Below are 23424 nucleotides of genomic sequence, written 5' to 3'. Positions count from 1 at the left end.
CTCCCTGAAGAAGGAGCTACTGGCTCCGGAAACTTGCGTAATTACAACCCTCTTTTTGTGTGTTCTGCCACCGCTTGGTGAATAGATTTTTTATCTATACAATTAAATTATTTTGTCAAAAATGGATTGTTTTGTTGTTACATAATTTATTGGGGTTGTAAGAGGCATGAAAGATAATAGGTAGATGACACAATCATGAATAAAGAAGTTGTAAGATGGTGAGGGGATCCATGTTGTTCAGCATCTTAAAAGTCCTCACAACATTTAAGTGAAGTATCAAGAGCTATGAACTGCTAAGGCATAAGTGATTATGAAAGGAACTGAGTGCAAATTTAATTATATCTGTGAGACAATGGATAAAATATATGCTACAAAAGTGAGTGTGTGTGTGTGTGTGTGTGTGTGTGTGTGTGTGTGTGTGTGTGTTTGGCAAGCAAGTGAATTAGTGACAGTTAAAAAGAGCAGCAGCAGTATCACAGAAAGGTGCCCTGAGTGAATGAAAAAGTGAAAAAGGATAACAGAGATTACCAGCAATATGAGGGGCAAAAGAGAGAGTGCACAGCCAGTGCTGGACCAAACTCAAACATAATCTACAGTCGTGCCTTCTGAAAGCAGTAAAGAAAGTAGTCAGAGGCGTTAATGTTTTAAGGTAAATCCACAGCTAGACCATTCGTAGCTGTAACCATACCTACACAATTGAGGACGACATCAGGCACATAGCTAAGAGCACTCCTCACACTAATGTGAAGACTGCGTCACTCTTTTGGCAACATGAAAAGCCCTAGAAGATGGATTATGCGAAGTACGCAAATGTAGAGCTTCAGGGGTTGCTGAAAGTGTGAGGCAATTATTCATGTGTATCACTGGCACATTGGCCCCTCACAGGAACACAGCACACAAAAGGTCCACATCTGAATACCTCCGAAGACTAAATTCCCACAGCATTTAATATAATTAGAGCAGTGTCTGTCCAACCCCTATGACTGTCAATATTTTCACTTTCCTTTTTTGTGATAACTGTTCACAAAAGACAGAGCAGTTGAGTGACAACAAAGAGAAATAACAAACGGCAACTTGCACAGCATGAAGGTAGCAACTGAAATAAATTTGGATTTTTTCATTAAAACATAAGCAGCCTTTTAAATGAAAAACATGAGTTTCTGTCATCATTACAGAAATCTGTAAAGTCTAAAGGTATGCCTCCACATGAACTATTGATAAACAAATCAACTTTTAGAATTTACAGAAATTGAAAAGATGCACCGAGTTAGATACAATTTGACATCACATTACTGTAGCCGTAATACATACGAGAAGAACAGCTACACACACACACAGAAGTGAAATAAAAGTACTGGCCTAAATCTATGCTTATTGTAACACTCTTGATTGCAGTGCTTTAATAACAGACTTGGAAACACACAAGTTGGCAGCAGTGACAGCATACATACCCCTTGCAAGAAGGCAGGCAATTGGAGAGTACTAATATGACTTCAATACAATAACTGAGCATTTATTTAATCTCAGATAGTACTTATTAAGGGAACCCAGAGTTACTTATTAAGGGAACCCAGAGTTATTGATGTACAACTTTGGTTTATGCCCCACAGTAACATTCCAACAAAAGTATGATGGCATAACACAACAGCAATGATAATTTATTTCTAAATTCGACTGTCTTTCATCAAATAGTTGAGAGCCTCATAATAAATGGTTAGTCTGATATTGGTGGTCAAATGGCAGCAATAAAGCACCCCCATAATCATGTTCTCCCAAGAATTATAAATGCAAATTCACTCTTATTATTTAGGGAAAATTTATTGGATTAAGTGTGAGAATAAGTTTGTCAAGGCTATGCAGTAGATGAAAAATTTAATGTTTCCCAAAAATATTTTTACAACACTGTCAATCCAGCTTTTCTTTACTACAGGTCAGGATAACCACAGTGCAAGTCAAGACATGGCTAGCTTTTGAGATAAAATTATCCTGTGTCTGGAAGAAACAACTTTTCAATCAATGCTCAGGACTATTTTTAACCAAGATTTAGAGAAGCACTACAAACAACACTGCAAAATTTTTCACTGTGTCATCAGGAAAGTGGAAACCAAGCATTATGCACAAAAAATTAAAACTTCAAGAACACATTAATTTAAATTTGTAGTGTTATTAGGTATGAAACAAATCAACTAAGCAGGATGAATAATTCAGCTTCCTGATGACTTTAGCAGCCAGGCACATGTGAAAATTTAGTTCACTGGGCACCAAATACAATGAATTGTCCCTATTAATTGCTGAAAGCATAGGAAAAATGGGCCACAGGAAGCACATATATTATATTTATGTTGCAGGAATCTTAGAAGGGATAAAATACTCCACCAGTACATAAGTGTATTGCCAAATCAACTTTAAAAGAGAGAGAAAAAATTATTAGGTCACTGAAAAGGAGTAATTCTTCTGCTCTGATATTATTTCAACTAAAGCAGTAAAAGCCTGTGCTAACTTGATAACTTCCATAGAATTCTCTTTGTAATCAATTGATGAGTTAAAGTGGTTTTTTTCCGAAATACTGAAGTATATGGAGATAAGAGCCATTTATGGAAGTGGGGATACACAAATGATCAATTATAGACACATCACCCTCCTTCCCATGTTTGGTTAATGCATTTTTGTTAGCAATAAATACTTGTTAACAGTTAATAGGCAAAGAGAGGATACAAAAGAAGATAAATTGAAACTTAGGCAAAGACCAATTTCACTTCAGAACAATGAAAGTAACGACCACAGCAATACTAGTAGTAAGTCAAATTCTGAGCATTTATTGACCTATAAAGAGCATCAGATGATGTTGATTGGAAGTTACTATTTCATGCAAATGTGTGAAGTAGAACTTGACTGTAAGGACAAGCAATTAATTTTGCAGTTATATGGAAGTCAAAGTACTGAACTCAATATTAATAGTGACATGAAAGAAGCAAAAACAATGTTCACTGAGGAGGCAACAACAACAGTAAGAAAGCATGAATGGAATCAAAATTAATGGTGTTCAAATTCACTGCATCACATTTGTCGGATGACGATGCAGTAGTGGCAAACTCACAGAAAGAACTAAATAAAATGCTCACTGTCTTAAATAAAGAGAGAATAAAATTAAATCCCAATAAAATAAAAGTCATGGTTATGCCAAGAATAGGTGGTGGAGGTAAGAATTACACCAAAATAGGCACTGTGGAACATGAGGAAGTAACCAAGTGAAACCATCTCTGTAGCACTGCAGAGAAAACCAACAGATGCCTCAAGGAAATCAAGAGAAGAATAACACTGGCAAGAGTGCCTTCCAAAATAAGAGGAACCTTCTATTGAACAAGCACATCAGCTTCCACTCTGAGAAAAGACTTGTAGAAACCCATGTGTGGAGTGTGTAGACATACAGGTATGAAACCCACACATTAGTAAAGCAAGAGAAAACCCATCTTGAAGCTGCAGCATTGTCATTCTGGAGGTGAATTACAAAAACTAGCTGGACTGCCATAAAAACGAATGAGAGGGCTCTGCAGGAAATAGGAGGGAAGAAAGAAACTACTGAAAATTGTAGATCAACACAAAGCAAAATGCACTGGACACTTAATCAGACATGGTGTTCTTCTACAAAACATTTTCAAAGAACCCTAGGAAATAAAATGAAAGGATGACCGTCCGCGATTCGCTATGTCGCTCAGTGTTGGCTTGGCAGCTATCAGAGATGGAAGTATTGGTTGCTGCTCCCGCCAAGTGCGAGGTTCGAGCAGTAATCTGGTTTCTCCAACAAGGAACTTACCACCTATGGCGATTTATGGATAACTGACTGAGGTTTGTGGTGATGAGTGCATGTCTGTTCAGCATGCCCACAAATGGTGCAGGGCTTTTGCTGAGGGTCGCACAGAAGTTCACAATGAAGAATGGAGTGGAAGGAGGTCGGTTTCGGATGCGATTATATAGAAGATCAACAGTGAGCTGCCCAAAGATTGGAGGGTCACTGTCTGTGAACTTGTTGAATGCATTCTTGAAGCTTCGCACAGCACAATTGAAAGAACTTTAACAGAAATGAGTTATCGCAAGGTGTGTGCTCACTGGGTCCCCCAGATGCTGACTTAACGGACACATGGAGCAACGCCTTGACTGTGTTCGCAAGTTTCTTCAACAATGTGAGGGGGTAGGCAACAAGGAGAAGTTGTTGGACTCTATCGTCACAGGAGATGAAATGTGGGTGTTTCATTACACCCTCAAAACAAAACAACAATATCGTCAATGGCATCACTCCGGTTCACAGCCACCAAAGAAATTCTAACAAACGCAGTCAGCAGGAAGGGTTATGACGACTATGTTTTGTGATCAGAAGGGGGTATTCCTCATTGATTTCATGCAACCTGGGACGACAATAAACTCAGACAGATATTGTGAAACATTGACCAAATTCTGGCGAGCAATCCAGAATCGCCAGGGAGGACAACTGAAGGAGGGAGTAGTGCTTCTTCATGGCAATGCTTGACCGCATGTAACTCGTCAAATGCAAGAGTTTTTGAAGAAATTTGGGTGGACTTTTATGCACCATCCCTCATACAGCCCGGATTTAGCCCCCAGTGGGAGACTTCTTTGACTTAGGAATACAAAAGATGGAGCACCATCTTCAAAAGTGTGTTGAAAGAAATGGAGACTATGTTGAGAAATAGACAAAAGTGTAAGCTTTTCGATTATGTATAAATTAATAACAATAAACAATGTTTTCTATTTGTAAAAAATATGGGAACCTTACTTTTGGTGCAACCCTCATACATGGAGATGAAGAGTACTATTGAAGAGAGGAAGCTGAGGTGGCAAAGACCAGTCTTAAACTTTTGGAAGAAGAACAACTTTTCCTGATAGAGCTAAATAAGAAAAATTACCATGTTGATATTTTCTATGGCCTCGCCATGACCTTCACTTGTGGAGTTCACAAAACTCTGCTATGGAAACTAAAACATTATGGTTTTAAAGCCATTCTTCTCACATAGATGCATCCATATCTCAAAAAAATAGAAGGTCACACTGGCAAATGATACTGTAAGAAGAAAACTAAAATTGGAGTGGGGACATATTAAGTGTGGAATCTCAAATAGATCGGTACTTGGCCCACTCTTGTTCCTGACCTACGTAACTGATTTATCGAATACCTTGGTGGACTCTTTGAAAAATGTGATATTTGGGTATAAATATGCTGAGCAAGGGCTCAAAAACAATTATAATAGATACCACCGCAGAATAATGAAACATGCTGTCAGTAATAAAATACCATTATCTTACCCATGTTTCACTTCCATACATAGCTACACTCCTACAAATACTTTCAGAAAAGGTTTCTTGACACTTAAATCTATACTCGATGTTAACAAAATTCTCTTCTTCAGAAATGCTTTCCTTGCTATTTCCAGTCTACATTTTATATCCTCTCTACTTCGACCATCATCAATTACTTCCCAAATAGCAAAACTCATTTACTACTCTAAGTGTCTCATTTCTTTATCTAATTCCCTCAGCATCACCTGATTTAATTCAACGACATTCCATTATTCTTGTTTTGCTTTTGTTGATGTTCATCCTATATTCTCCTTTCAAGACACTGTCCAATCCGTTCAACTACTCTTCCAGGTCCTTTGATGTCTCTGACAGAATTACAGTGTCATCGGCAAACCTCAAAGTTTATATTTCTTCTCCATGGATTTTAATTCCTACTCTGAATTTTTCTTTTGTTTCCTTTACTGCTTGCTCAACAGACAAATTGCCGGCCAGAGTGGCCAAGCGGTTCTAGGTGCTACAGTCTGGAACCGCGCGACCGCTACGGTCGCAGGTTCGAATCCTGCCTCAGGCATGGATGCGTGTGATGTCCTTAGGTTAGTTAGGTTTAAATAGTTCTAAGTTCTAGGGGACTGATGACCTCAGCAGTTCAGTCCCATAGTGCTCAGAGCCAACATACAAATTGAATAACATCGGGGATAGGCTACAACCCTGTCTCACTCCCTTCCCAACCACTGCTTCCCTTTCATACCCCTCATCTCTTATAACTGCCATCTGGTTTCTGTACAAATTGTAAATAGTCTTTCGCTCCCTGTATTTTACCCCTGCCACCTTCAGAATTTGAAAGAGAGTATTCCAATCAACATTATCAAAAGCTTTCTCTAAGTCTACAAATGCTAGAAACATAGGTTTGCCTTTCCTTATACTATCTTCCAAGATAATTCATAGGGTCAGTATTGCCTCATATGTTCCAACATTTCTACGGAATCCAAACTGGCCTTCCCCGAGGTCAGCTTCTACCAGTTTTTTCATTTGTGTGTAAAGAATTTGTGTTAGTACTTTGCAGCCATGACTTATTAAACCGATAGTTCGGTAATTTTCACACCTGTCAATACCTGCTTTCTTAGGGATTGGAATTATTACATTCTTCTTGAAGTCTGAGGGTATTTCGCCTGTCTCACACATCTTGCTCACCAGATGGTAGAGTTTTGTCAGGGGTGGCTCTCCCAAGGTTATCAGTAGTTCTAATGGAATGTTGTCTACTCCCGGTGCCCTGTTTCGAATTAGGTCTTTCACTTCATCTTCATCTACGTCTCTTTCCATTTCCATAATATTGCCCTAAAGTACATCGCCCTTGTATAGACCCTTTGTATACTCCTTCTACCTTTCTGCTTTCCCTTCTTTGCCTGGAACAGGTTTTCCATCTGTGCTCTTGATATTCATACAAGTGGTTCTCTTTTCTCAATAGGTATCCTTAAATTTCCTGGAGGCAGTATTTATCTTACCCCTAGTGATAAACGCCTCTACATCCTTACATTTGTCCTCTAACCATCCCTGCTTAGCCACTTTACACTTCCTGTCAATCTCATTTTTGAGACTTTTGTATTCCTTTTTACCTGCTTCATTTATTGCATTTTTATATTATGTCCTTTCATCAATTAAATTCAGTATCTCTTCTGTTACCCAAGGATTTCTACAGCCCTCATCTTTTTACCTACCTGATCTTGAGGCTGTCTTCACTATTCCATCTCTTAAAGCTATCCATTCTTCTTCCAATACATTTCTTTCCCCTGTTCTTGTCAATTGTTCCCTAATGCTCTCTCTGAAACTCTCTGCAACTTCTGGTTCTTTCAGTTTATCCAGGTCCCATCTTCCTAAATTCCCACCTTTTCGCAGTTTCTTCAGTTTTAATTTACAGTTCATAACCAATAGCTTGTGGTCACAGTCCATATCTGCCCCTAGAAATGTCTTACAATTGAAAACTTGGTTCCTAAATATACGTCTTACCATTACATAATCTATCTGAAACCTTCCAGTATCTCCAGGCCTCTTCCATGTATACAACCTTCTTTCATGATTCTTAAACCAAGTGTTAGTTATGATTAAATTATTCTATGTGGAAAATTCTAGTAGGTGGCTTCCTCTGACATTCCTTACCCCCATTCCATATTCACCAACTACTTTTCCTCTCTTCCTTTCCTACTATCGAATTCCAGTCCTCCACGATAATTCAATTTTTGTCTCCCTTCACTATCTGAATAATTTCTTTTATCTCATCATACATTTCTTCAATCTCTTCATCATCTGCAGAGCTACTTGGCATATAAACTTGTACTACTGTGGTAGGTGTAGGCTTTGTGTCTATCTTGGCTACAATAATCCATTCACAGTGCTGTTCATAATAGCTTACCCGCATTCCTATTTTTTTATTCATTGTTAAACCTAATCTTACATTATCCCCATTTGATTTTGTATTTATAACCCTGTATTCACCTGACCAGAAGTCTTGTTCCTCCTGCTACATAGTTTCACTAATTCCCACTATATCTAACTTTAACCTATCCATGTTACTATGTAACACATACAAAACAGTAAAATTACAGAAGAATAAAAAGCACAGAGATGTAAATGCAACTTTTGTTCTTATGCACAATCTATGAACAGCCTACTGGGAAACAAATCTTACTTGTACATGAGACACCACCTACCTCTCAAAATCATACAGCAGCGTCCACAGTTTGAATCTGTTCCAAAATATGAAATCAATGCTTGAGAAGAAAAACAGCCCATGAACATCACTGCATGTTAAAGATATCACTGAACAAATGATGTCCCAAATCAAGAAATAATAGGAAAATATACTATGCCTGTGCATATACTTCAACACATAAAATGCCCTGTGCATACTTTTTCTCCGTAGAATTTGTATTTTGAGAGTGCCTGTTGAACTGTAATTTCAGTGTTTGGTTAATAAATTGCATTTTGTACCTAATAAATGCTAATCATGTACGAATATGCAATACTGTTGAGTATGGAAGGAGGTGCTTTGTGCTAGTACTCTGTATTGAACATTGATTAGTTTACAACATAACTGAAATATTACTGTCTTTAACTGATACGCTAACACAGCAGGATCAATATTTTAACTGAAAAGTAAGAAGATTAAAGTCCTACCAACAGCACCGTCATTAGAAATGCAGCATGAGCTCAGGTTATGAAAGGCTGGGGAAGGAAATCGCCAGGCCCTTTTCTAAGAAACCAATCTACCATTTGCCTGGAGCAATGTAGAGAAATCACAGGAAACCTAAATTTGGATGACTAGACAAGGACATTTTATTGTATATAGCTTACACAAGTATACACAGCTACAACAAAAAAATAACTGTTTCAGCATGAATAAAGTAACTAGAAAAGTACTATGACGAATGAATACCAGTTAGTATACAAAAAGTGTTGGGCAGTAGATGGCCACATAAAAGACATGTTGAGCACTATTTTTCAACTTCCAAAGCTGTGTAACACACACACACACACACACACACACACACACACAGGGAGGTGAGAGATAGAGGGGGTAGACAGACGGGGAGGAGGGGGAGGGGGAGGGGGGATGAGAGAGGAGGGATGAGAGAGGGTGGATGAGAGAGGGGGGGTGGGAGAGGGGGGATGGGAGAGGGGGGAGAGTGGGGGGAGGAGAGAGGGAGGGGGAGGAGAGAGAGAGGGGAGGGGTATGGGAGGGAGAGAGGGGGTGGGAGAAGGGGAGAGGTGGGATAGGGGGAGAAAGGGGAGGGTGGAGGGGGGAGGGAGAGGAGGAGATAGGGGGAGACAGGGAAAAGTAGAAGGGGAGGGAGAGGAGAGGAAAGGAGAGGGTGCAGGGGAGGGGGGATTCTCTCTATGGTTCAACATGGTTCAATTTTGCTGAGTTTTGGTTTCGATTGGAGCAGATACTGAAAATGTGGAAGGCATATAGGAAAGAGATAGGAAGGGTCAGCAGAGCTAGAGAATAGCTATATAATAATAAAGAACTCATCCAATTAAAAGCACAGATAGTGGCATGTTACATATTAAAAAAGCAGGCAATGGGGGATGAACAGGTGATAATGATAGATAGAGACCACAGTGAAAACACTTTGGAGAGGATAAAGGACACAAAAAATGGGACTGAATCCACAGAGAATGGTAATATGTTTATATACCACCTATGGTTACAATTATTGTGAGGACGTACCAGCAGCATCAAAGACAAACAAACAGTTCATAATTCATCAATGATGTGAGTGGTATGTAAACAATTATCAACAAAAATAAATGGAACATCAACAAAAATTAGTGGAATGTCAATATATATTGTTATGTATCACTACATCTAACACATTCAATCAGTAATATGTAACATATTTGTCAAATTATTATTTTTAATAAAATACTCTCAGGCCTTGGGCCACATGAAGTAATTATATGTCCACGAGCTTTCAGCTGATTGCACCTCATGCACTGTCTACTGGTAACTGAGTACCATATGGTTGCTGATCTCATCCTTATGTAGCTGCGGCACATACTGTGATGTTATTTGTGTTCAGTTCATAACTGCGTGAAGCAATGTTTTAGTTCTGTGTCTGCAGCACCTGCTTTAACCTCACAATGCTTGGGTTCCATGTTGTGCTGCAAACCATGATATTTATTCATAATATCATTAGCAATTTTGATCCTTAAAGCTATTTCAAGTATGATACCACCCCAGGAACCATTAGGCTGTGTGATGACAAAAATGTTGTTGAAAAAAATTTTAAATTCAATTTCTACCCCATTTTCAGCTATCTCCAATTTCTCTTCATATCACAGTCAAAGACACCTCTTGTGTTCAACCCGACATAGTTCTATCATATACACGGCCCACCGAAATTAATACTGCAATTGCACTGTATTTTGTAAACATAAGGAGTTCTGAGCCCTGCATTGTCTTTCACAGGTCTCATGAGTTGAAGTATTTTAACTGAAAACTGAGTAGATGTTATGTCTCTTCAGGAAATAGATAATTTCCCCCATCACTGAACCACATAATGCCAAAAATGCAAGCTTTTTTTTTATTCTTCTCTTTGATGTTGTTCTATTTGATGATCCTGCTTGATGATACTTGCTAAAATGCTTGCAATATCTGTTTGTTTCTCAGATAAATTAATTAAAGGACCTGTAGAGATCACATGTCTACTAACACCATCAATAAAAACAGCAATTTGCAGCTGAGTGCAGCACAAAACTTGGGCATTGTGATGTTACAGTAGGCATGGTATGAAAACATTGCCTTAAACAGCAGTGAATTGTGCACCAGCAACTTCACAGCAGGTATCAAAGCTAGTTAAGGATGAGTCTAGCAGCCACACGGCAGTCTGTTACAATTTGACAATGGCCCGGGAGCAATTAGCTGAAAGTAGGAGGTGAGTGTATAACTGCACGACACGGCTGGAAGACTGGGAGATTTTATTGCTGTATCTCATTGAGACAGTGGAGTAATATATTATTTTTTAAAGTTCAGAGTGCGACATGTACTAAAAGCAAGTACATACAGCCAATGACACATTGCTGTTTACCGATAATCAGCAATTTCAAAAATGTACAACAGCTACCAAACTTGAATTTGCTCATCAGTTTACGTTCTCCTACAGCACTGCATGTTTTGAGATGATGTACTGGTATGACTGCCAAAAATTTTCTTTCAGGTGCACTGTTAAGACCAAAAATCAATTGCAATAAGATTTATGATGTTTTTAGTTCATCACAGAGATGAGAACTCAAGATTCAAAAAACCCTGTGTGTTTATGTGTCTGATTCCTTTAGTCCACAATGATCGCCACCACCACCCCTGAAAGTGTTGTAGATTATTAGTTCTGGAGACATTCATTGGGAAAGATCTGTATGTTAGTGTCCTGTTACACTGTAACCAGTTCCAACAGTTTAACATTTCCCAGTATAACTGTTGCTTCCAACACTAATTTGCCTGCTTTGTTATTCAAGGAGTAACACCATTCCACACACTGTGTCAAAAAGATGTGTGGATAATGGTAAAAAATTATGTAATTGCCGGCTGCTGTGGCTGAGTGGTTCTAAGTGCTTCAGTCTGGAACCGCACTGCTGCTACGGTCACAGGTTCGAATCCCGCCTCGGGCAGGGCTGTGTGTGCTGTCCTTAGGTTAGTTAGGTTTAAGCAGGTCTACGCCTACGGGACTGATGACCTCAGATGTTAAGTCCCATAGTGTTTAGAGCCATTTGAACCATTTTTGAATAATGTAATTTTGAGATCTATTGACACACCAAATATTACCGGAAACACAAAACTCAAAAAATTTACCATGAGATATGGCACTTTTGAAAAATAAGAAACCACTGTAGTGGTGGACTGAACCTGACAACTGAGAGTTGATTAACGCAAATAGTAACATCGTAAAAGAAAAAAAAATCTTAGAATGGAATTTTTTTGCTGGGCTCACAAATTAAGACATAATTGCATGTGTTATGTCAATTTAAAGCCTAATAAACAAAGAAACACAAGAACTGAGCAAGAAAACAGTACAAAGTGAAATGAGTAAGGTAGTTTAATTTCTTTCATGCATAGCTGTAACATGAAATGGAACAGAGGATACTCATGAACTTTTGGTTCCAAATTCCTGTGCCTCAACACATAACTCTAAAATTAGATATGACAACTAATTTCTCCAACTGACAAATCCCTAAGTACAAACAGAAAGTGACTTTATGTCCCAAAATTTCACTAACATGTGTCCCATTAATGTTCAATATCTTCTAGAAATCACAGCTTGGGATGACAAAAGTGAAAGACTGGCCCTACAAAGTAAAACACTTTGTAAGAGACGATTTTATCCTACTCGTATACTGAAAAGGTATTATTGTGTAAGTGCAATGACAAACCCACACACTTATTTCAAGTGACACTTCTGGAATGCAAAATAAAAAGACAGAAACGATAAATTAATCCAGCATGAGAGATGACACTACGCTGTCAGGGAATTTCAGGAACTCCATAATTCATAGCAATTAAGAACATTACCTTATTTAATTTGTTTTGCTGGTCCTCTGTGATGCCAATAGCTGTATTGCAAAACATGGGTACCACAACACTTTCCATTGCTTTTTTCAAGTTTTCAGCATTCTTTCGTGCACTGTATTACAAAAAAATATCATTTAAAATTCAGCTTACACCTCTATAAAGTTGGAGTTACAAGAGCTCTAGTATAGTATAAATTCTAAATGGAGCAATGCAGAAAAGGACATAATATTTGATTCTGTTGGACCAGCTGTGATTAAATTCCACAGTAGTCGTGGTTATACAAACTACAAGAGCGATAACAGGGTCCTTTTAAAACTTCTGCTAAAAATTCTGAAGAATACTATGGTGACATACTAATCACACTCCTATTCTTAAGATGAAAGCATTACGCTATGAACAGAAAATCAAAGCATATAATTCTTTAAAATCAGATGGTACGTTACATCAAAAGCTAAAACAGTATGTAACTTCAGATAGAACTCTTTCAACATAAACCGCATAAGTCATTAACATCTGTTGAAAAGTCTCTTGGAAACAATAAAAACTGCACAGAACTTGAATATACAAAGGTTTTCTGCTATGAAATATCTGTCCACATCAAAGTAATGCATAAGGTTTCAACATTTTGTAGATCTATCCTTAATACAACATTTATATAGTTTCTTTTTTGTCCTGAATGCCTCTTGGCAGAATTCTACAAGATTTAGCTTCTCCAGATCAGATTAACGACTGGTTGAAACATGTATCTGTATCAGTATCTCCTACACAGAGATATGCACGAAGAGCAAATTTAACTTGCGACATATTATTACTGTAAACTAAGCAAACAAATCCATTATTTATTGTAAATATAGGAGTTCAGTATTTGAAGATTTTTATGAACGCTTTCAATTTTGTATGTCAGTACCTTTGTTCTCTATTTCCCATGCCAAATCTGCCAAAGACACCAAAAATATTGGAGTTGGGAAGTAACATGCCTGACATTGCGGCTAATTTGGTACTGAAGTACGCTGCTGTCTCATGTCACAACACTGATAGTATTGTATATTTCATAGCTCATGTACAACAAAAAGTATTACAAAATGTGAACCAATCAAGGAGAATATAGTGCTAATGCAATCTCATTTTAAGTCCCTAAATTACTGTTAAACATTCAAGAACAAAATAGGCACCACGTCTTCCCACTAATGTTACATAACATACTATGCAGTTTGAACACAGACAACTTATCCACAAGTCACCCAGATTGAAGGAAAAGAGGAGTACATGATTTTGTTGGCAATGAAATTATTGAGAGGAGGAGGTGGAGAGACTATAAACTCTGATTGGACAAGTATGAGGAAGTAGGTCAATTACATCATTCATGAAGAAACAATACCAATTTTCACATTAAATAATTTAGTGAATTTAACCCCATTCTTCCTGGTTGTAAAACAGTGTCTTAGCACACAGCACCATCTCACAACTGCCACAGTATTCAGTTTCACTGTGGTGACCAAACAGTTGCAGCTAAGAATAAGTATGCGGACAACTGACCCATTTTTCCACAGTTACACGAAAGTATAACATACAAAAATTACCAGAAATAAAAACATAAAACTATACTGACATAAAAAGTAATTATACACAGCAGACCCCTGCAAAGCTATGCTGTGGCTCACAGCTTTAACACAAGTAGTGCAATAAATCAAATGCTTTCATAATTAGAAGTTACTTTCTCAGTTTCTTAGAAGAAAACACTTTAGGAACACACTATGGGCATGGTGCAAAAAACTGAAGCCAAGCAGCAGAATATAACAGACAAGACTGATCTCTGTTTTCAGTTTTCCTGCTCTACTTGCATTTCTGTTAGTTAGGAAACTTTACGATCTTTCCTCTTCTCCCAATTTTTTCACAAGTCATCAAAGTAGTTGCAGCACCTATGACTAAAGGTCATCTTTTGCAATTTCATATGCAACTACATTTAGCAAAGGAACACAGCTCAATGCAATAATCTCATTCCATGTGTGGATGCAATATTGAAGAATGATTATCAGAGCTGCGTATTTTAGGTACTGTGCACTTTTAATACTTTACAATACAATTTTCTGCCAAATGCGTATCCTCTGCTTTATTTATTTTGGGCAGAAAGTAGGTTAATGAATTGCTCCTTATGATCTGGCAGTTTTAAGTTATTAAGGCATACAAAGGTCATCACATCTATTGTTCATTACATTCAATAATGATATTTTGATTTATATGTAAATTTTATATCCAACTGCAAGTGCATTATCATCATTTTCTTCTTCAATACTTCCATTTTTATCATTCCACATAGAAAGAGTTTCTTCTTGTTCACTCTCCTCATTTCATCCTCCAAAAGCTATAGTGTATTGTCACCACCACTGACATACTATGCTCACACTATTTTTGTACGAGCAAAAGCTGCCATTCTATATTGGACACACGAAAGCATCGGGTGTATTGTGAAACAGTGTGTACAGTTTATGCTATTTGTTGGTTAGAAGATAATAGGTGAATAAATGTGTCAGGCTATCTGCAAAGCACAAAAAGAAAAATAACACAAAGATTGGGTGAAGCATCGCTGATGCTGAAGTACAAGTACAGAACTATTACTCTGGACAAAATCTGAAATGGGATTCACAAAAAATAAGCACCCAGACTAGCAACTGTGACAACTTATTCTCATATATCTTGACAAAACTGTCTCTTTGTTTGTCTTTGAACAAAATCAGACGGAAGGAAATTAAGAGAGCAATAGCAGAATACTATCGAATGATCTTTCACAAAACCCAAAGAAATTCTGGGCACATGTAAAGGCTGTTAGTAGCACCGAAGTTAGCATCCAGTTACTCATAGATAACACATGAGGGTGCAAAGCAAAGCAAAAGCTGAAATGCCTCATGTGCATTTTCAAATATTCCTTCACAAAGAAAACCAGGAAAATAGCTCCAATGCAATCCACATACCACTGAAAAGATGGGTGAAATAAGTGTTAGTGTCAGTAGTGTTGAGAAACAGCTAAATCATTAAAATTGAACAAAGCTCCAGGGCCGGACGGAATCCCTATCAGATTCTATACTGAATTTGTGGCCAAGTTAGCCCCTCTTCAAACTATTATCTATCACAGATCTCCCAAACGAAAAACTGTGCGCAGTAGCTGGAGGAAAGCACAAATCACACCCACTTACACGAAGGATAGTACATGTGATCCACAAAACTACCATCCAACAGCCTTCGCATCAACTTGTTCTAGAATTTTAGAACATATTCTGAGCTCAAACAAAATGAGATACCTTGAAAAGAGTGATCTTCTTGCCAATCAGCATGAATTCCAAAACCATCCATCAAGTGAAACCCAACTCTCACTTGTTTCATATGACATACTAAAAGATTTGGATCAAGGCAGTGAGACGGATGTAGTACTTATTGATTTCCAAAAAGGATTTGACTCAGCACCAAATCTACGCTTATTACCAAAAGTACTATCCTATGGGGATCAAGTGAAATTTGTGAATGGACTGAGGATTTTTTTTGTAGGAAGGATTTTTTGCAGTTATCTATAATGAAGTACTGTCTAAAAGATGCTGCAGAAATATTCACTCAGATCTTGATAAAATTTAAAAGTGGTGCGAAGTTTGGCAACTTGTTTTAAATGTTCAGAAATATAAAACTGTGCGCTTCACAAAACAATAAAACCTAGGAATATTATGACCTCCAATAGGAATTCAACCTTTTAATCCTATACAAATTCCATTACTTAATAAATAGTATTCTATGACTGTAATACCAACGAGTCACAGGTGAAATCAGTTAATTCATACAGGTAACTTAGTGTAACACTTTGTAGGGACATGAAATGGATTCATCAGACTTTTTGCTCAAAGGCTCAGGTATCATGGGTAAAGCAGGTGATAAACTTCAGTTTACAAGTAAAATACTGGGGAAATGCAGGCAGTCTACAATGGAGATTGCTTACAAAACACTCGTATGACCTATTCTAGAATACTGCAAAAGTGCATGGAACCTGCATCATACAGGATTAACAGGCGATATTGCATGTGCATGAGAAGGACAGCATGAGTGGTCATACATCTGTTTGATCCATAGGATAGTACCACAGAGATGCCAAAGAAATTGAACTGGCAAACTCTTGAAGACTGAAGTTAACTATCCTGAGAAAGACTACTTACAAAATTTCAAGAACAGGTTTTAAATCACATCCCTATGAAGATACTACAACCTCTTACACATCACTCCTGTAGGGATCATGAGGACAAGATTACATTAATTACAGCGCACATGGAGAGGTGTAAACAATCATTCTTCCTATGCTCCATACGTGAATGCAACAGGGAAAAACCCTAATAACTGATACAAAGGGACATACCCTCTGCCATGCACTTCACGGTGATATGCACAATATTGTTGTAGATATAGTTGTAGGTGGATTACCTGCGCACCCTTCCTTTGGTACTTTCACATGGGGAGGATAAAACTGTCCAATTTCATGATTGCATGGTGAGAGATGCCGTGAGAAGAGGATGTAGATATTGACCAATTATTGCACAAAATACTCAAAACTGAGAACAAGGAAACAAAAAAGTTGTTCAACAACAGTACTCTGATGGCACTGCTCAGCAGTAACGTTTAGTCATAAGGTTAGCAGACACTGATGCGGACTTGCTGCTTACCCAAAGAACTAGGGTTGGCAGCGACAAGGCAAATTATGAACACCAAGTGTCACAATTGCTGCTAATTAAGAATTTGGTAGCTGAGGTGCAAATTGTGATGATAGTACATCACTGGGGTTGGCATATGCAGCTCTTCCTCTGTATGACTCCTGTATTTTGTATAATTTTTCTTTGTTGTCTTCATTAAAGAAGGAAAAATCATAATATGAGCCCAATAAGAATGTTGCACACAGTTAAAAAGTTCAGTGGTGACAGAATTCAGAGTAATGGAACAGTTGCAAGGTGAAATTTTTGTGATGTCTCATTTACTATTGATGTTAAACATACAAACAGCATCAGATTCTGCAGAGTTTGGAAAGCACATTGAGGAAAGGGAACTGTACCTACGTAAAAGAGGGATAAAATTTCAATTTATTGATAATGTGGTGGCAGTTAAGCTCCAAGAGGTTGAAATGAGTTTTTAACACAAAAGAGAGATATTTGGAAAACACAATGATCCCCTTTCTACGTTTATCAATACTGTTATTATAAAATTTATTTTCGGTGAGAGAATCTTTATCATTTCTTCAAGAAATAGAAATTTCACAGATTAGATGATTAGTGGCTGATCACTATCACTAATCATTCGACATTCACTAATAGATACAGGCCTCATTTAGATTTTGATCTGCATTATGTTCTTCAATTACATGCATTGACACTGTTACTACAAGTTTTCTACCAACAAGCTTACACCTTCCATAAAGTTGTAACGGTGGTATATCTTTTCTCATGGAACCTAGCAAATAATTTCTTTAGTCCACATGCCACTCACTGACCTGGCTAAAATTCCCACCAACAATTATTGTACGAGGTGATCAAAAACTTTGCTTTTGAGGGTGTTGCAGCAATGTATATGCAACATAGTACAATTCTGGTGTAAGTACCAACGTGTAGGCAAGGGATCAGTGTGGCATTCTTGTCCTTCCAACGTGCATGTGGTAAATGTGGAATCATCAACTACAGCAATGTAACTGCCAAATGCATCCAAATAGGACTAACATGCTGTTATTGTTTCCTTGCCTGCTGAAGGACAAACACTGGTAGACATTCAGCAGAGAAGGAAGAATGTGTGTGGGGTAGAACGCCTGTCAAAAACCACCATTGTGGAATGTTGTGCCAAGTTCCGTGCTGGTTGCGATTTGACACAGGATGCCGCTAGACCTGGGAGGCCAGCCTCATCCATTACAGATGATGCCAACTCAAGTGGGAGACGCTCAGGCACCCGTACTATAGTCCTGATCTCTCCTCGAGGAACTGAAGGGTTGATGATTCCTATCGGACGAGGATGTGAAACAGGCTGTTATGGTCTTCACACGCAGCAGGGCACAATGTTTTTCCAAATGAGTGTGTTCAATGTGGTACGTTGGTGGGATGATTGCCTCAATGCTGACAGTGATTTTGCCATACAATTCTCGACTGTACTGCCTTTGAATGGAAACTTTCTGATTGCCTCTTATATTTTGGTTAAGGTCATAATTATACTGCAGTCTGCTCCACGATCCATTTATTTGTTTTCATCTCTCCTGATTCACAAAATACCTCTCCCCATGATACTATGAGTAACCCTCGGTTTCAAATTGTCTTTGTATTAAGTCCATGTCTTACCGCCATAAAAAATAGTAATACACAGTGGTTGTACATTTTACATTTCAGACACATTGGAAGTTTAATTTTGAAAACACTGTTTAGTTTACCTCAAAGCACTGAAGTAATTTTTACATTTTGTTTATTTCTTTTGCTGCCTATACGACAGTTGTCTTCAACTCCCCAAAACGCAAAAGCTCATCAAATGGTTCTAATGAGAGAATTGAATAGATCAAGTTTGCAAGTAGGCATAAGAATGAAGCACAATTAGAGTAAAAAATGTGTAATCAACACATAAAAAATAAAATAGTACAAATGAATGGGTAATGCCGCATTATTATATTACATTATCTAGTGATAGGCATAATAGATATGCATTAAACAATGGAAAATCCAGGGTGGAATGTAACAATGTAATGACAGATACATGTTAAATATTTTAGTGGGGCCTATGAAGTAAAAAGAAAATACTGAAAATATCCCCAGCCAGAAAACTAAACTTTGTACTAATTAAAAGACTTAGTTTACAACTAATCTTCAAAAATCCTACAATTTGCCACAATTTTTTAAGCTGTACAAAATGTTTTAGATAATTTGCCTAACAACTTTAGCAGGAGAAAAACATCTTATTAATGGCTCTTGATATCATAGAAGAAAACTCCTCCAGTAACCATAGAAACACGCACATTGGTGGTAGGATGTGAGTAAGAAATTGTAACGAAGCTGGATCATATATTAGTCAAAATCCTTGATGAAATAGATACTGCAACCAATCACAATCTAATTAACAATTTAGAAACATAAACTGTTCCTGCTTTATGTTTTAATGTCTGCTGAGTGATTACAAATATAGTTTAAAATTAAAGTTATTTTGTTTCACGAGTTTTCTCAATAAGTGAATTAGGTTACAGTTTTCTAGAATGTATTTCAGGAGTTTTATGTGTCACAATTCCTATACACTGTGACTTTTGTATTCGGTCTTGTAAACTGACAAAACGGCCATGAGAGTGGTATGCTGACCACATGTCCCTCCATATCAGCGTCCGGTGATGCCTGTGGGCTGAGGATGACATGGCAACCCATAGGTACTGTTGGATCTTCACGGCCTGTTCAGGCAGAGTTTTTAGTTTTAGTGGCTTTTATGTTACCAAATTGTGATATTATAGCACTTGCCCTCCCAAGGCAGTTATCGGAAACACGTGGCAAAGTTTAAGTAACAAAAACCTTATCTGTTTTTTCAACTGTTGTGCATGCTATGGGAGTCCAGAGAGCTTCATGAGCAAGTTGTCGGGTCTTTACAGCAGCAGAGCACATTCTACTGGCATTCAATTGCACAGGAAAACACACGAGTCGATTGAAGTAACCTCATTCTCAAATGCAATAATATTGTGGTCAACTAACAAATATATAGCTGTGTTCAAAATAAATTTTTACATTTATATTTGGCACCAGCCTAGCAATTTTTCCACTTATAAAAAATCACCCCTTTTTGGACATATTTGTTAAATTTTGGCATTCAAAATATTGAACACTTGAAGGTTACTTCACTGTGATGTTGTACACAGAAGAAATCAACAAAATTCACTGGTACATATTTCTGGCATTTTGATATTGCAATTGAGGTTCTTACATAATAACAGAAGAGCTGATGACATTGTGACTTTGAACTGTACATAGGCACAGTGAAAACACCATGACAAGACAAATTATTAAGACCTTCACATATATATCTCTATTAATCTAATTTTCTCTTTGAAATGACTATATGCAAGACACAAGGAACTGAAGCATATTCTATTATTTCTCAATGAAAGTTGATAATGTAGATCTTTTCTGCAGCACTATAATGCCAAGACAATAAACAAATGGTAAGTCAAGCCAACCTGCTCAACAGACAGCTAAATCACCTTATCACTCTACTGCATTCGATGGAACACACCTAGCAGTACTCTAGGACAGACTGTACCAACTTTTTGAGAACACTTTCATAAATCAGTTGTGTTTTCCCAGTACCACAATATGCTACACACTCAACTTTCAAATGCATCTGTTTGATTATATTATTACACATTGCTATTGGCAGTGATATTTCTGATTCTGTGACTTGAAAATTCACTTTCTAGCAGTAACATATATTCCATTATAATAAGAGCAAAATTAACTCTTTCAAGCGGCAGTCCTGCTAAAAATAATCTATTTATCTGAGTGACTTCCTTACAACTGCAAACTGCCACAGATCACTGCCATCCATGAGAAACTACACCATAAAACATGCCAATCACTCTTCTCTAATGTCAAGTATTCTGCATCAGCCAATTGCTATTCATCATGGTTAATATACCTCATCATTGTTAATATGCCACATAGCAAATCTCATAAAGTTCTCAGAACAATTCCATATCAACTGATATGTCTTGCAGCTGCATTCTGTTTATTAAGTGACAGCATATCACTGAGCTGACTACTTTCAGGAAGTTTAATTAGAGCAGCAGCGAAACCCTTGTTTGTGACAAAAGTAACACTGATACCTGGCAACACCAAACAAGCTCTGTGCTCAAGACTGGCTATCTTACAGTCTACTGCACTGCACCAAACACTTCTATTCTGTTCCTCACTCCCTACTGTTTTTCAACCATTCTAGTAACATCCCATGTTCTGTACCCATCAAATTTTGGGACTTCCTTAATTATTTCATTTCTTTCTATCTATTCAATTTTGGTTTTGCAAAGCAATTACTCTTGCCACTCCCTACTATCATCTTTGTTTTGTTTGTTCCCACTACCTCATTCACATTTATCAGTCTCACCAAAAGTCAACTCTCAGATTGTAATAAATGAGTTTCTCCTCTTGGAATATGAAGCCTGCATGCTTCATTTAACCATTTGATTAATATTATACCATCCTAATTTCATTCCTACAGCAAGAAATTTTATGGGTCAATGACTTTCAAATAACTTAAAAATGTTATTCTTATTAAAGTCCAATTATTTGTAAAGACACTTTCCTTTTAGTTCAATAAGTGTGTTCCAACAAAACTCCACAAAAATATGACCTCTACAAAACATACGTTTATTTTTATCTTGACTATGATCTCTCTGTTGTGATTTTAACATCTTCGTGAAGAGAACGTACTCACAAATGGCTAAATGTAGATAATATGCTGTATGAAGTGTAAGCATGCAGCACAATTTAACAATACTGAGCTCTGAAATTACAGACCCATGAGCAGATCCATTTACCTAGTGAGAGACAAGTGCACGGGTAGATGGTACATCTATTCAGTTCTGATTTCCTCTAGATATCCTAGGCATTACACAACACTACTACTCATGCAATTAGAAGAAAATTCGATGAATCACTTTCAGGACATAAAATGCATCACAGCAGAGGCCACATATTACTTTTACAGTTTCTACTGCAGGTGTTTCTTAAGCACTCCTCCCCCCCATCATCGGCCAAAAGATCCACTGCTCTGGTAATTTGAATTTGCTTCCTGAGACTGAGCCAGATTTCTGGGATAATAACAAAAAAACTGAGATCATAGATAAATTCAATCATGTGATTAACTACAACTGTGCCTTCTTGTACTTGTTCTATCATCAAATGGTGTACAACTAATTGCAGGTACTCTTTAGTTTGATCATTTAGTTTACTTGTTTAGTTCTGTTGTCTTGCCAAATGTATACTTCACTCACATAGTAACATTTGACGACCCCATGTTTCAAGCTGCAACCAACATTACATTCATTTTGCAAGTATCTCACACTTGTGATAGGATAGAAAACGATACATCTGCTGCAAATACACTTAAGTTTTTGTATACAGCATCAAATATCGCAAGCTACCCTTAATCTTTCCATATAAAGAGGGAAAAAAGATAAATGCTAAATCCACACAGAAAGTTAATGATCATATGCCAGTCACACTGCACAGCTTCAGTATTTCAGACGGTTTCTTGCAACTGTTTACATAAATGATGTGTTCATACATCCCTGAAATCTAAGGCATGTGGACATACAGAACTTGTTTTGTACAGTTCAAAGACAGGTGCACATCTCAGTGAACCTTTACACTAATGTCAGATGCCCAGTCCAGGAAGTTTGGCTATTCTGATAACTAGGTGTGAGCAACACTGCACAAACAAATTGGGGTCACTGACGATATATTTACAAAAGAAAAAAGTATAATGGGGCAACAATTTCTTACACGACGACTTTGACCGAACCCTAAAAAACTGAATCCACATGCTTTCATCAGAGTAATATCCTGGCCAATTACAAACTGGACATATACTCTGAAGTAATCACCTAGCCCATAACAAATACCCACTAATTTAGCATTATATTTGACAGAATGCTGTCATTTAAACAGCATGTAACGAAGACTACAGCTAAATAGAGGTCAAGAAATAATATTCTGCAAAAAATATGGGGTATAACATGGGGTTCTGTAGCTTCAACCTTACAATTATCTGCTGTCGGCTTTTTCTACTTACTGGCAGAACACTGCTGCCTGCCTGGATAAAGAGCAGCCACACAAAACTTTTACACGGGCGACTACATCAAACAATGCGCATTATTACTAGTAGAAGTAAGTCCACTCCAGTATTCTGGTTACCTGCTCTGAGCCGCTTTCCACCATCTAACATGAGAAAAAAGAATATCCTCTGAGGGAATAAAAGAAAATTTGCAACAATCAACAGCTGCCTATTCATAAAGACATACTTGCTATACG

At 37.5% G+C, this 23424-nt stretch overlaps 1 protein-coding gene across 4 annotated transcripts in view; it reads right to left on the bottom strand.

Annotated features, from left to right (window-relative positions):
• LOC126477483 (calcium homeostasis endoplasmic reticulum protein) overlaps window positions 1-23424 on the bottom strand; it is a 352133-nt gene that overhangs the window by 225581 nt on the left and 103128 nt on the right. For all 4 annotated transcript variants that reach the window (XM_050103620.1, XM_050103623.1, XM_050103621.1 and 1 more), the window contains one exon: window positions 12371-12482. In XM_050103620.1, the coding sequence (XP_049959577.1) occupies window positions 12371-12482 (112 nt within the window). The remainder of the gene's footprint in view (window positions 1-12370; window positions 12483-23424) is intronic.

Source organism: Schistocerca serialis, chromosome 1 (assembly GCF_023864345.2).
Source record: "Schistocerca serialis cubense isolate TAMUIC-IGC-003099 chromosome 1, iqSchSeri2.2, whole genome shotgun sequence".
Taxonomy (NCBI): Eukaryota; Metazoa; Arthropoda; class Insecta; order Orthoptera; family Acrididae; genus Schistocerca; species Schistocerca serialis.
This window is presented reverse-complemented; position numbering and strand designations above follow the sequence as displayed.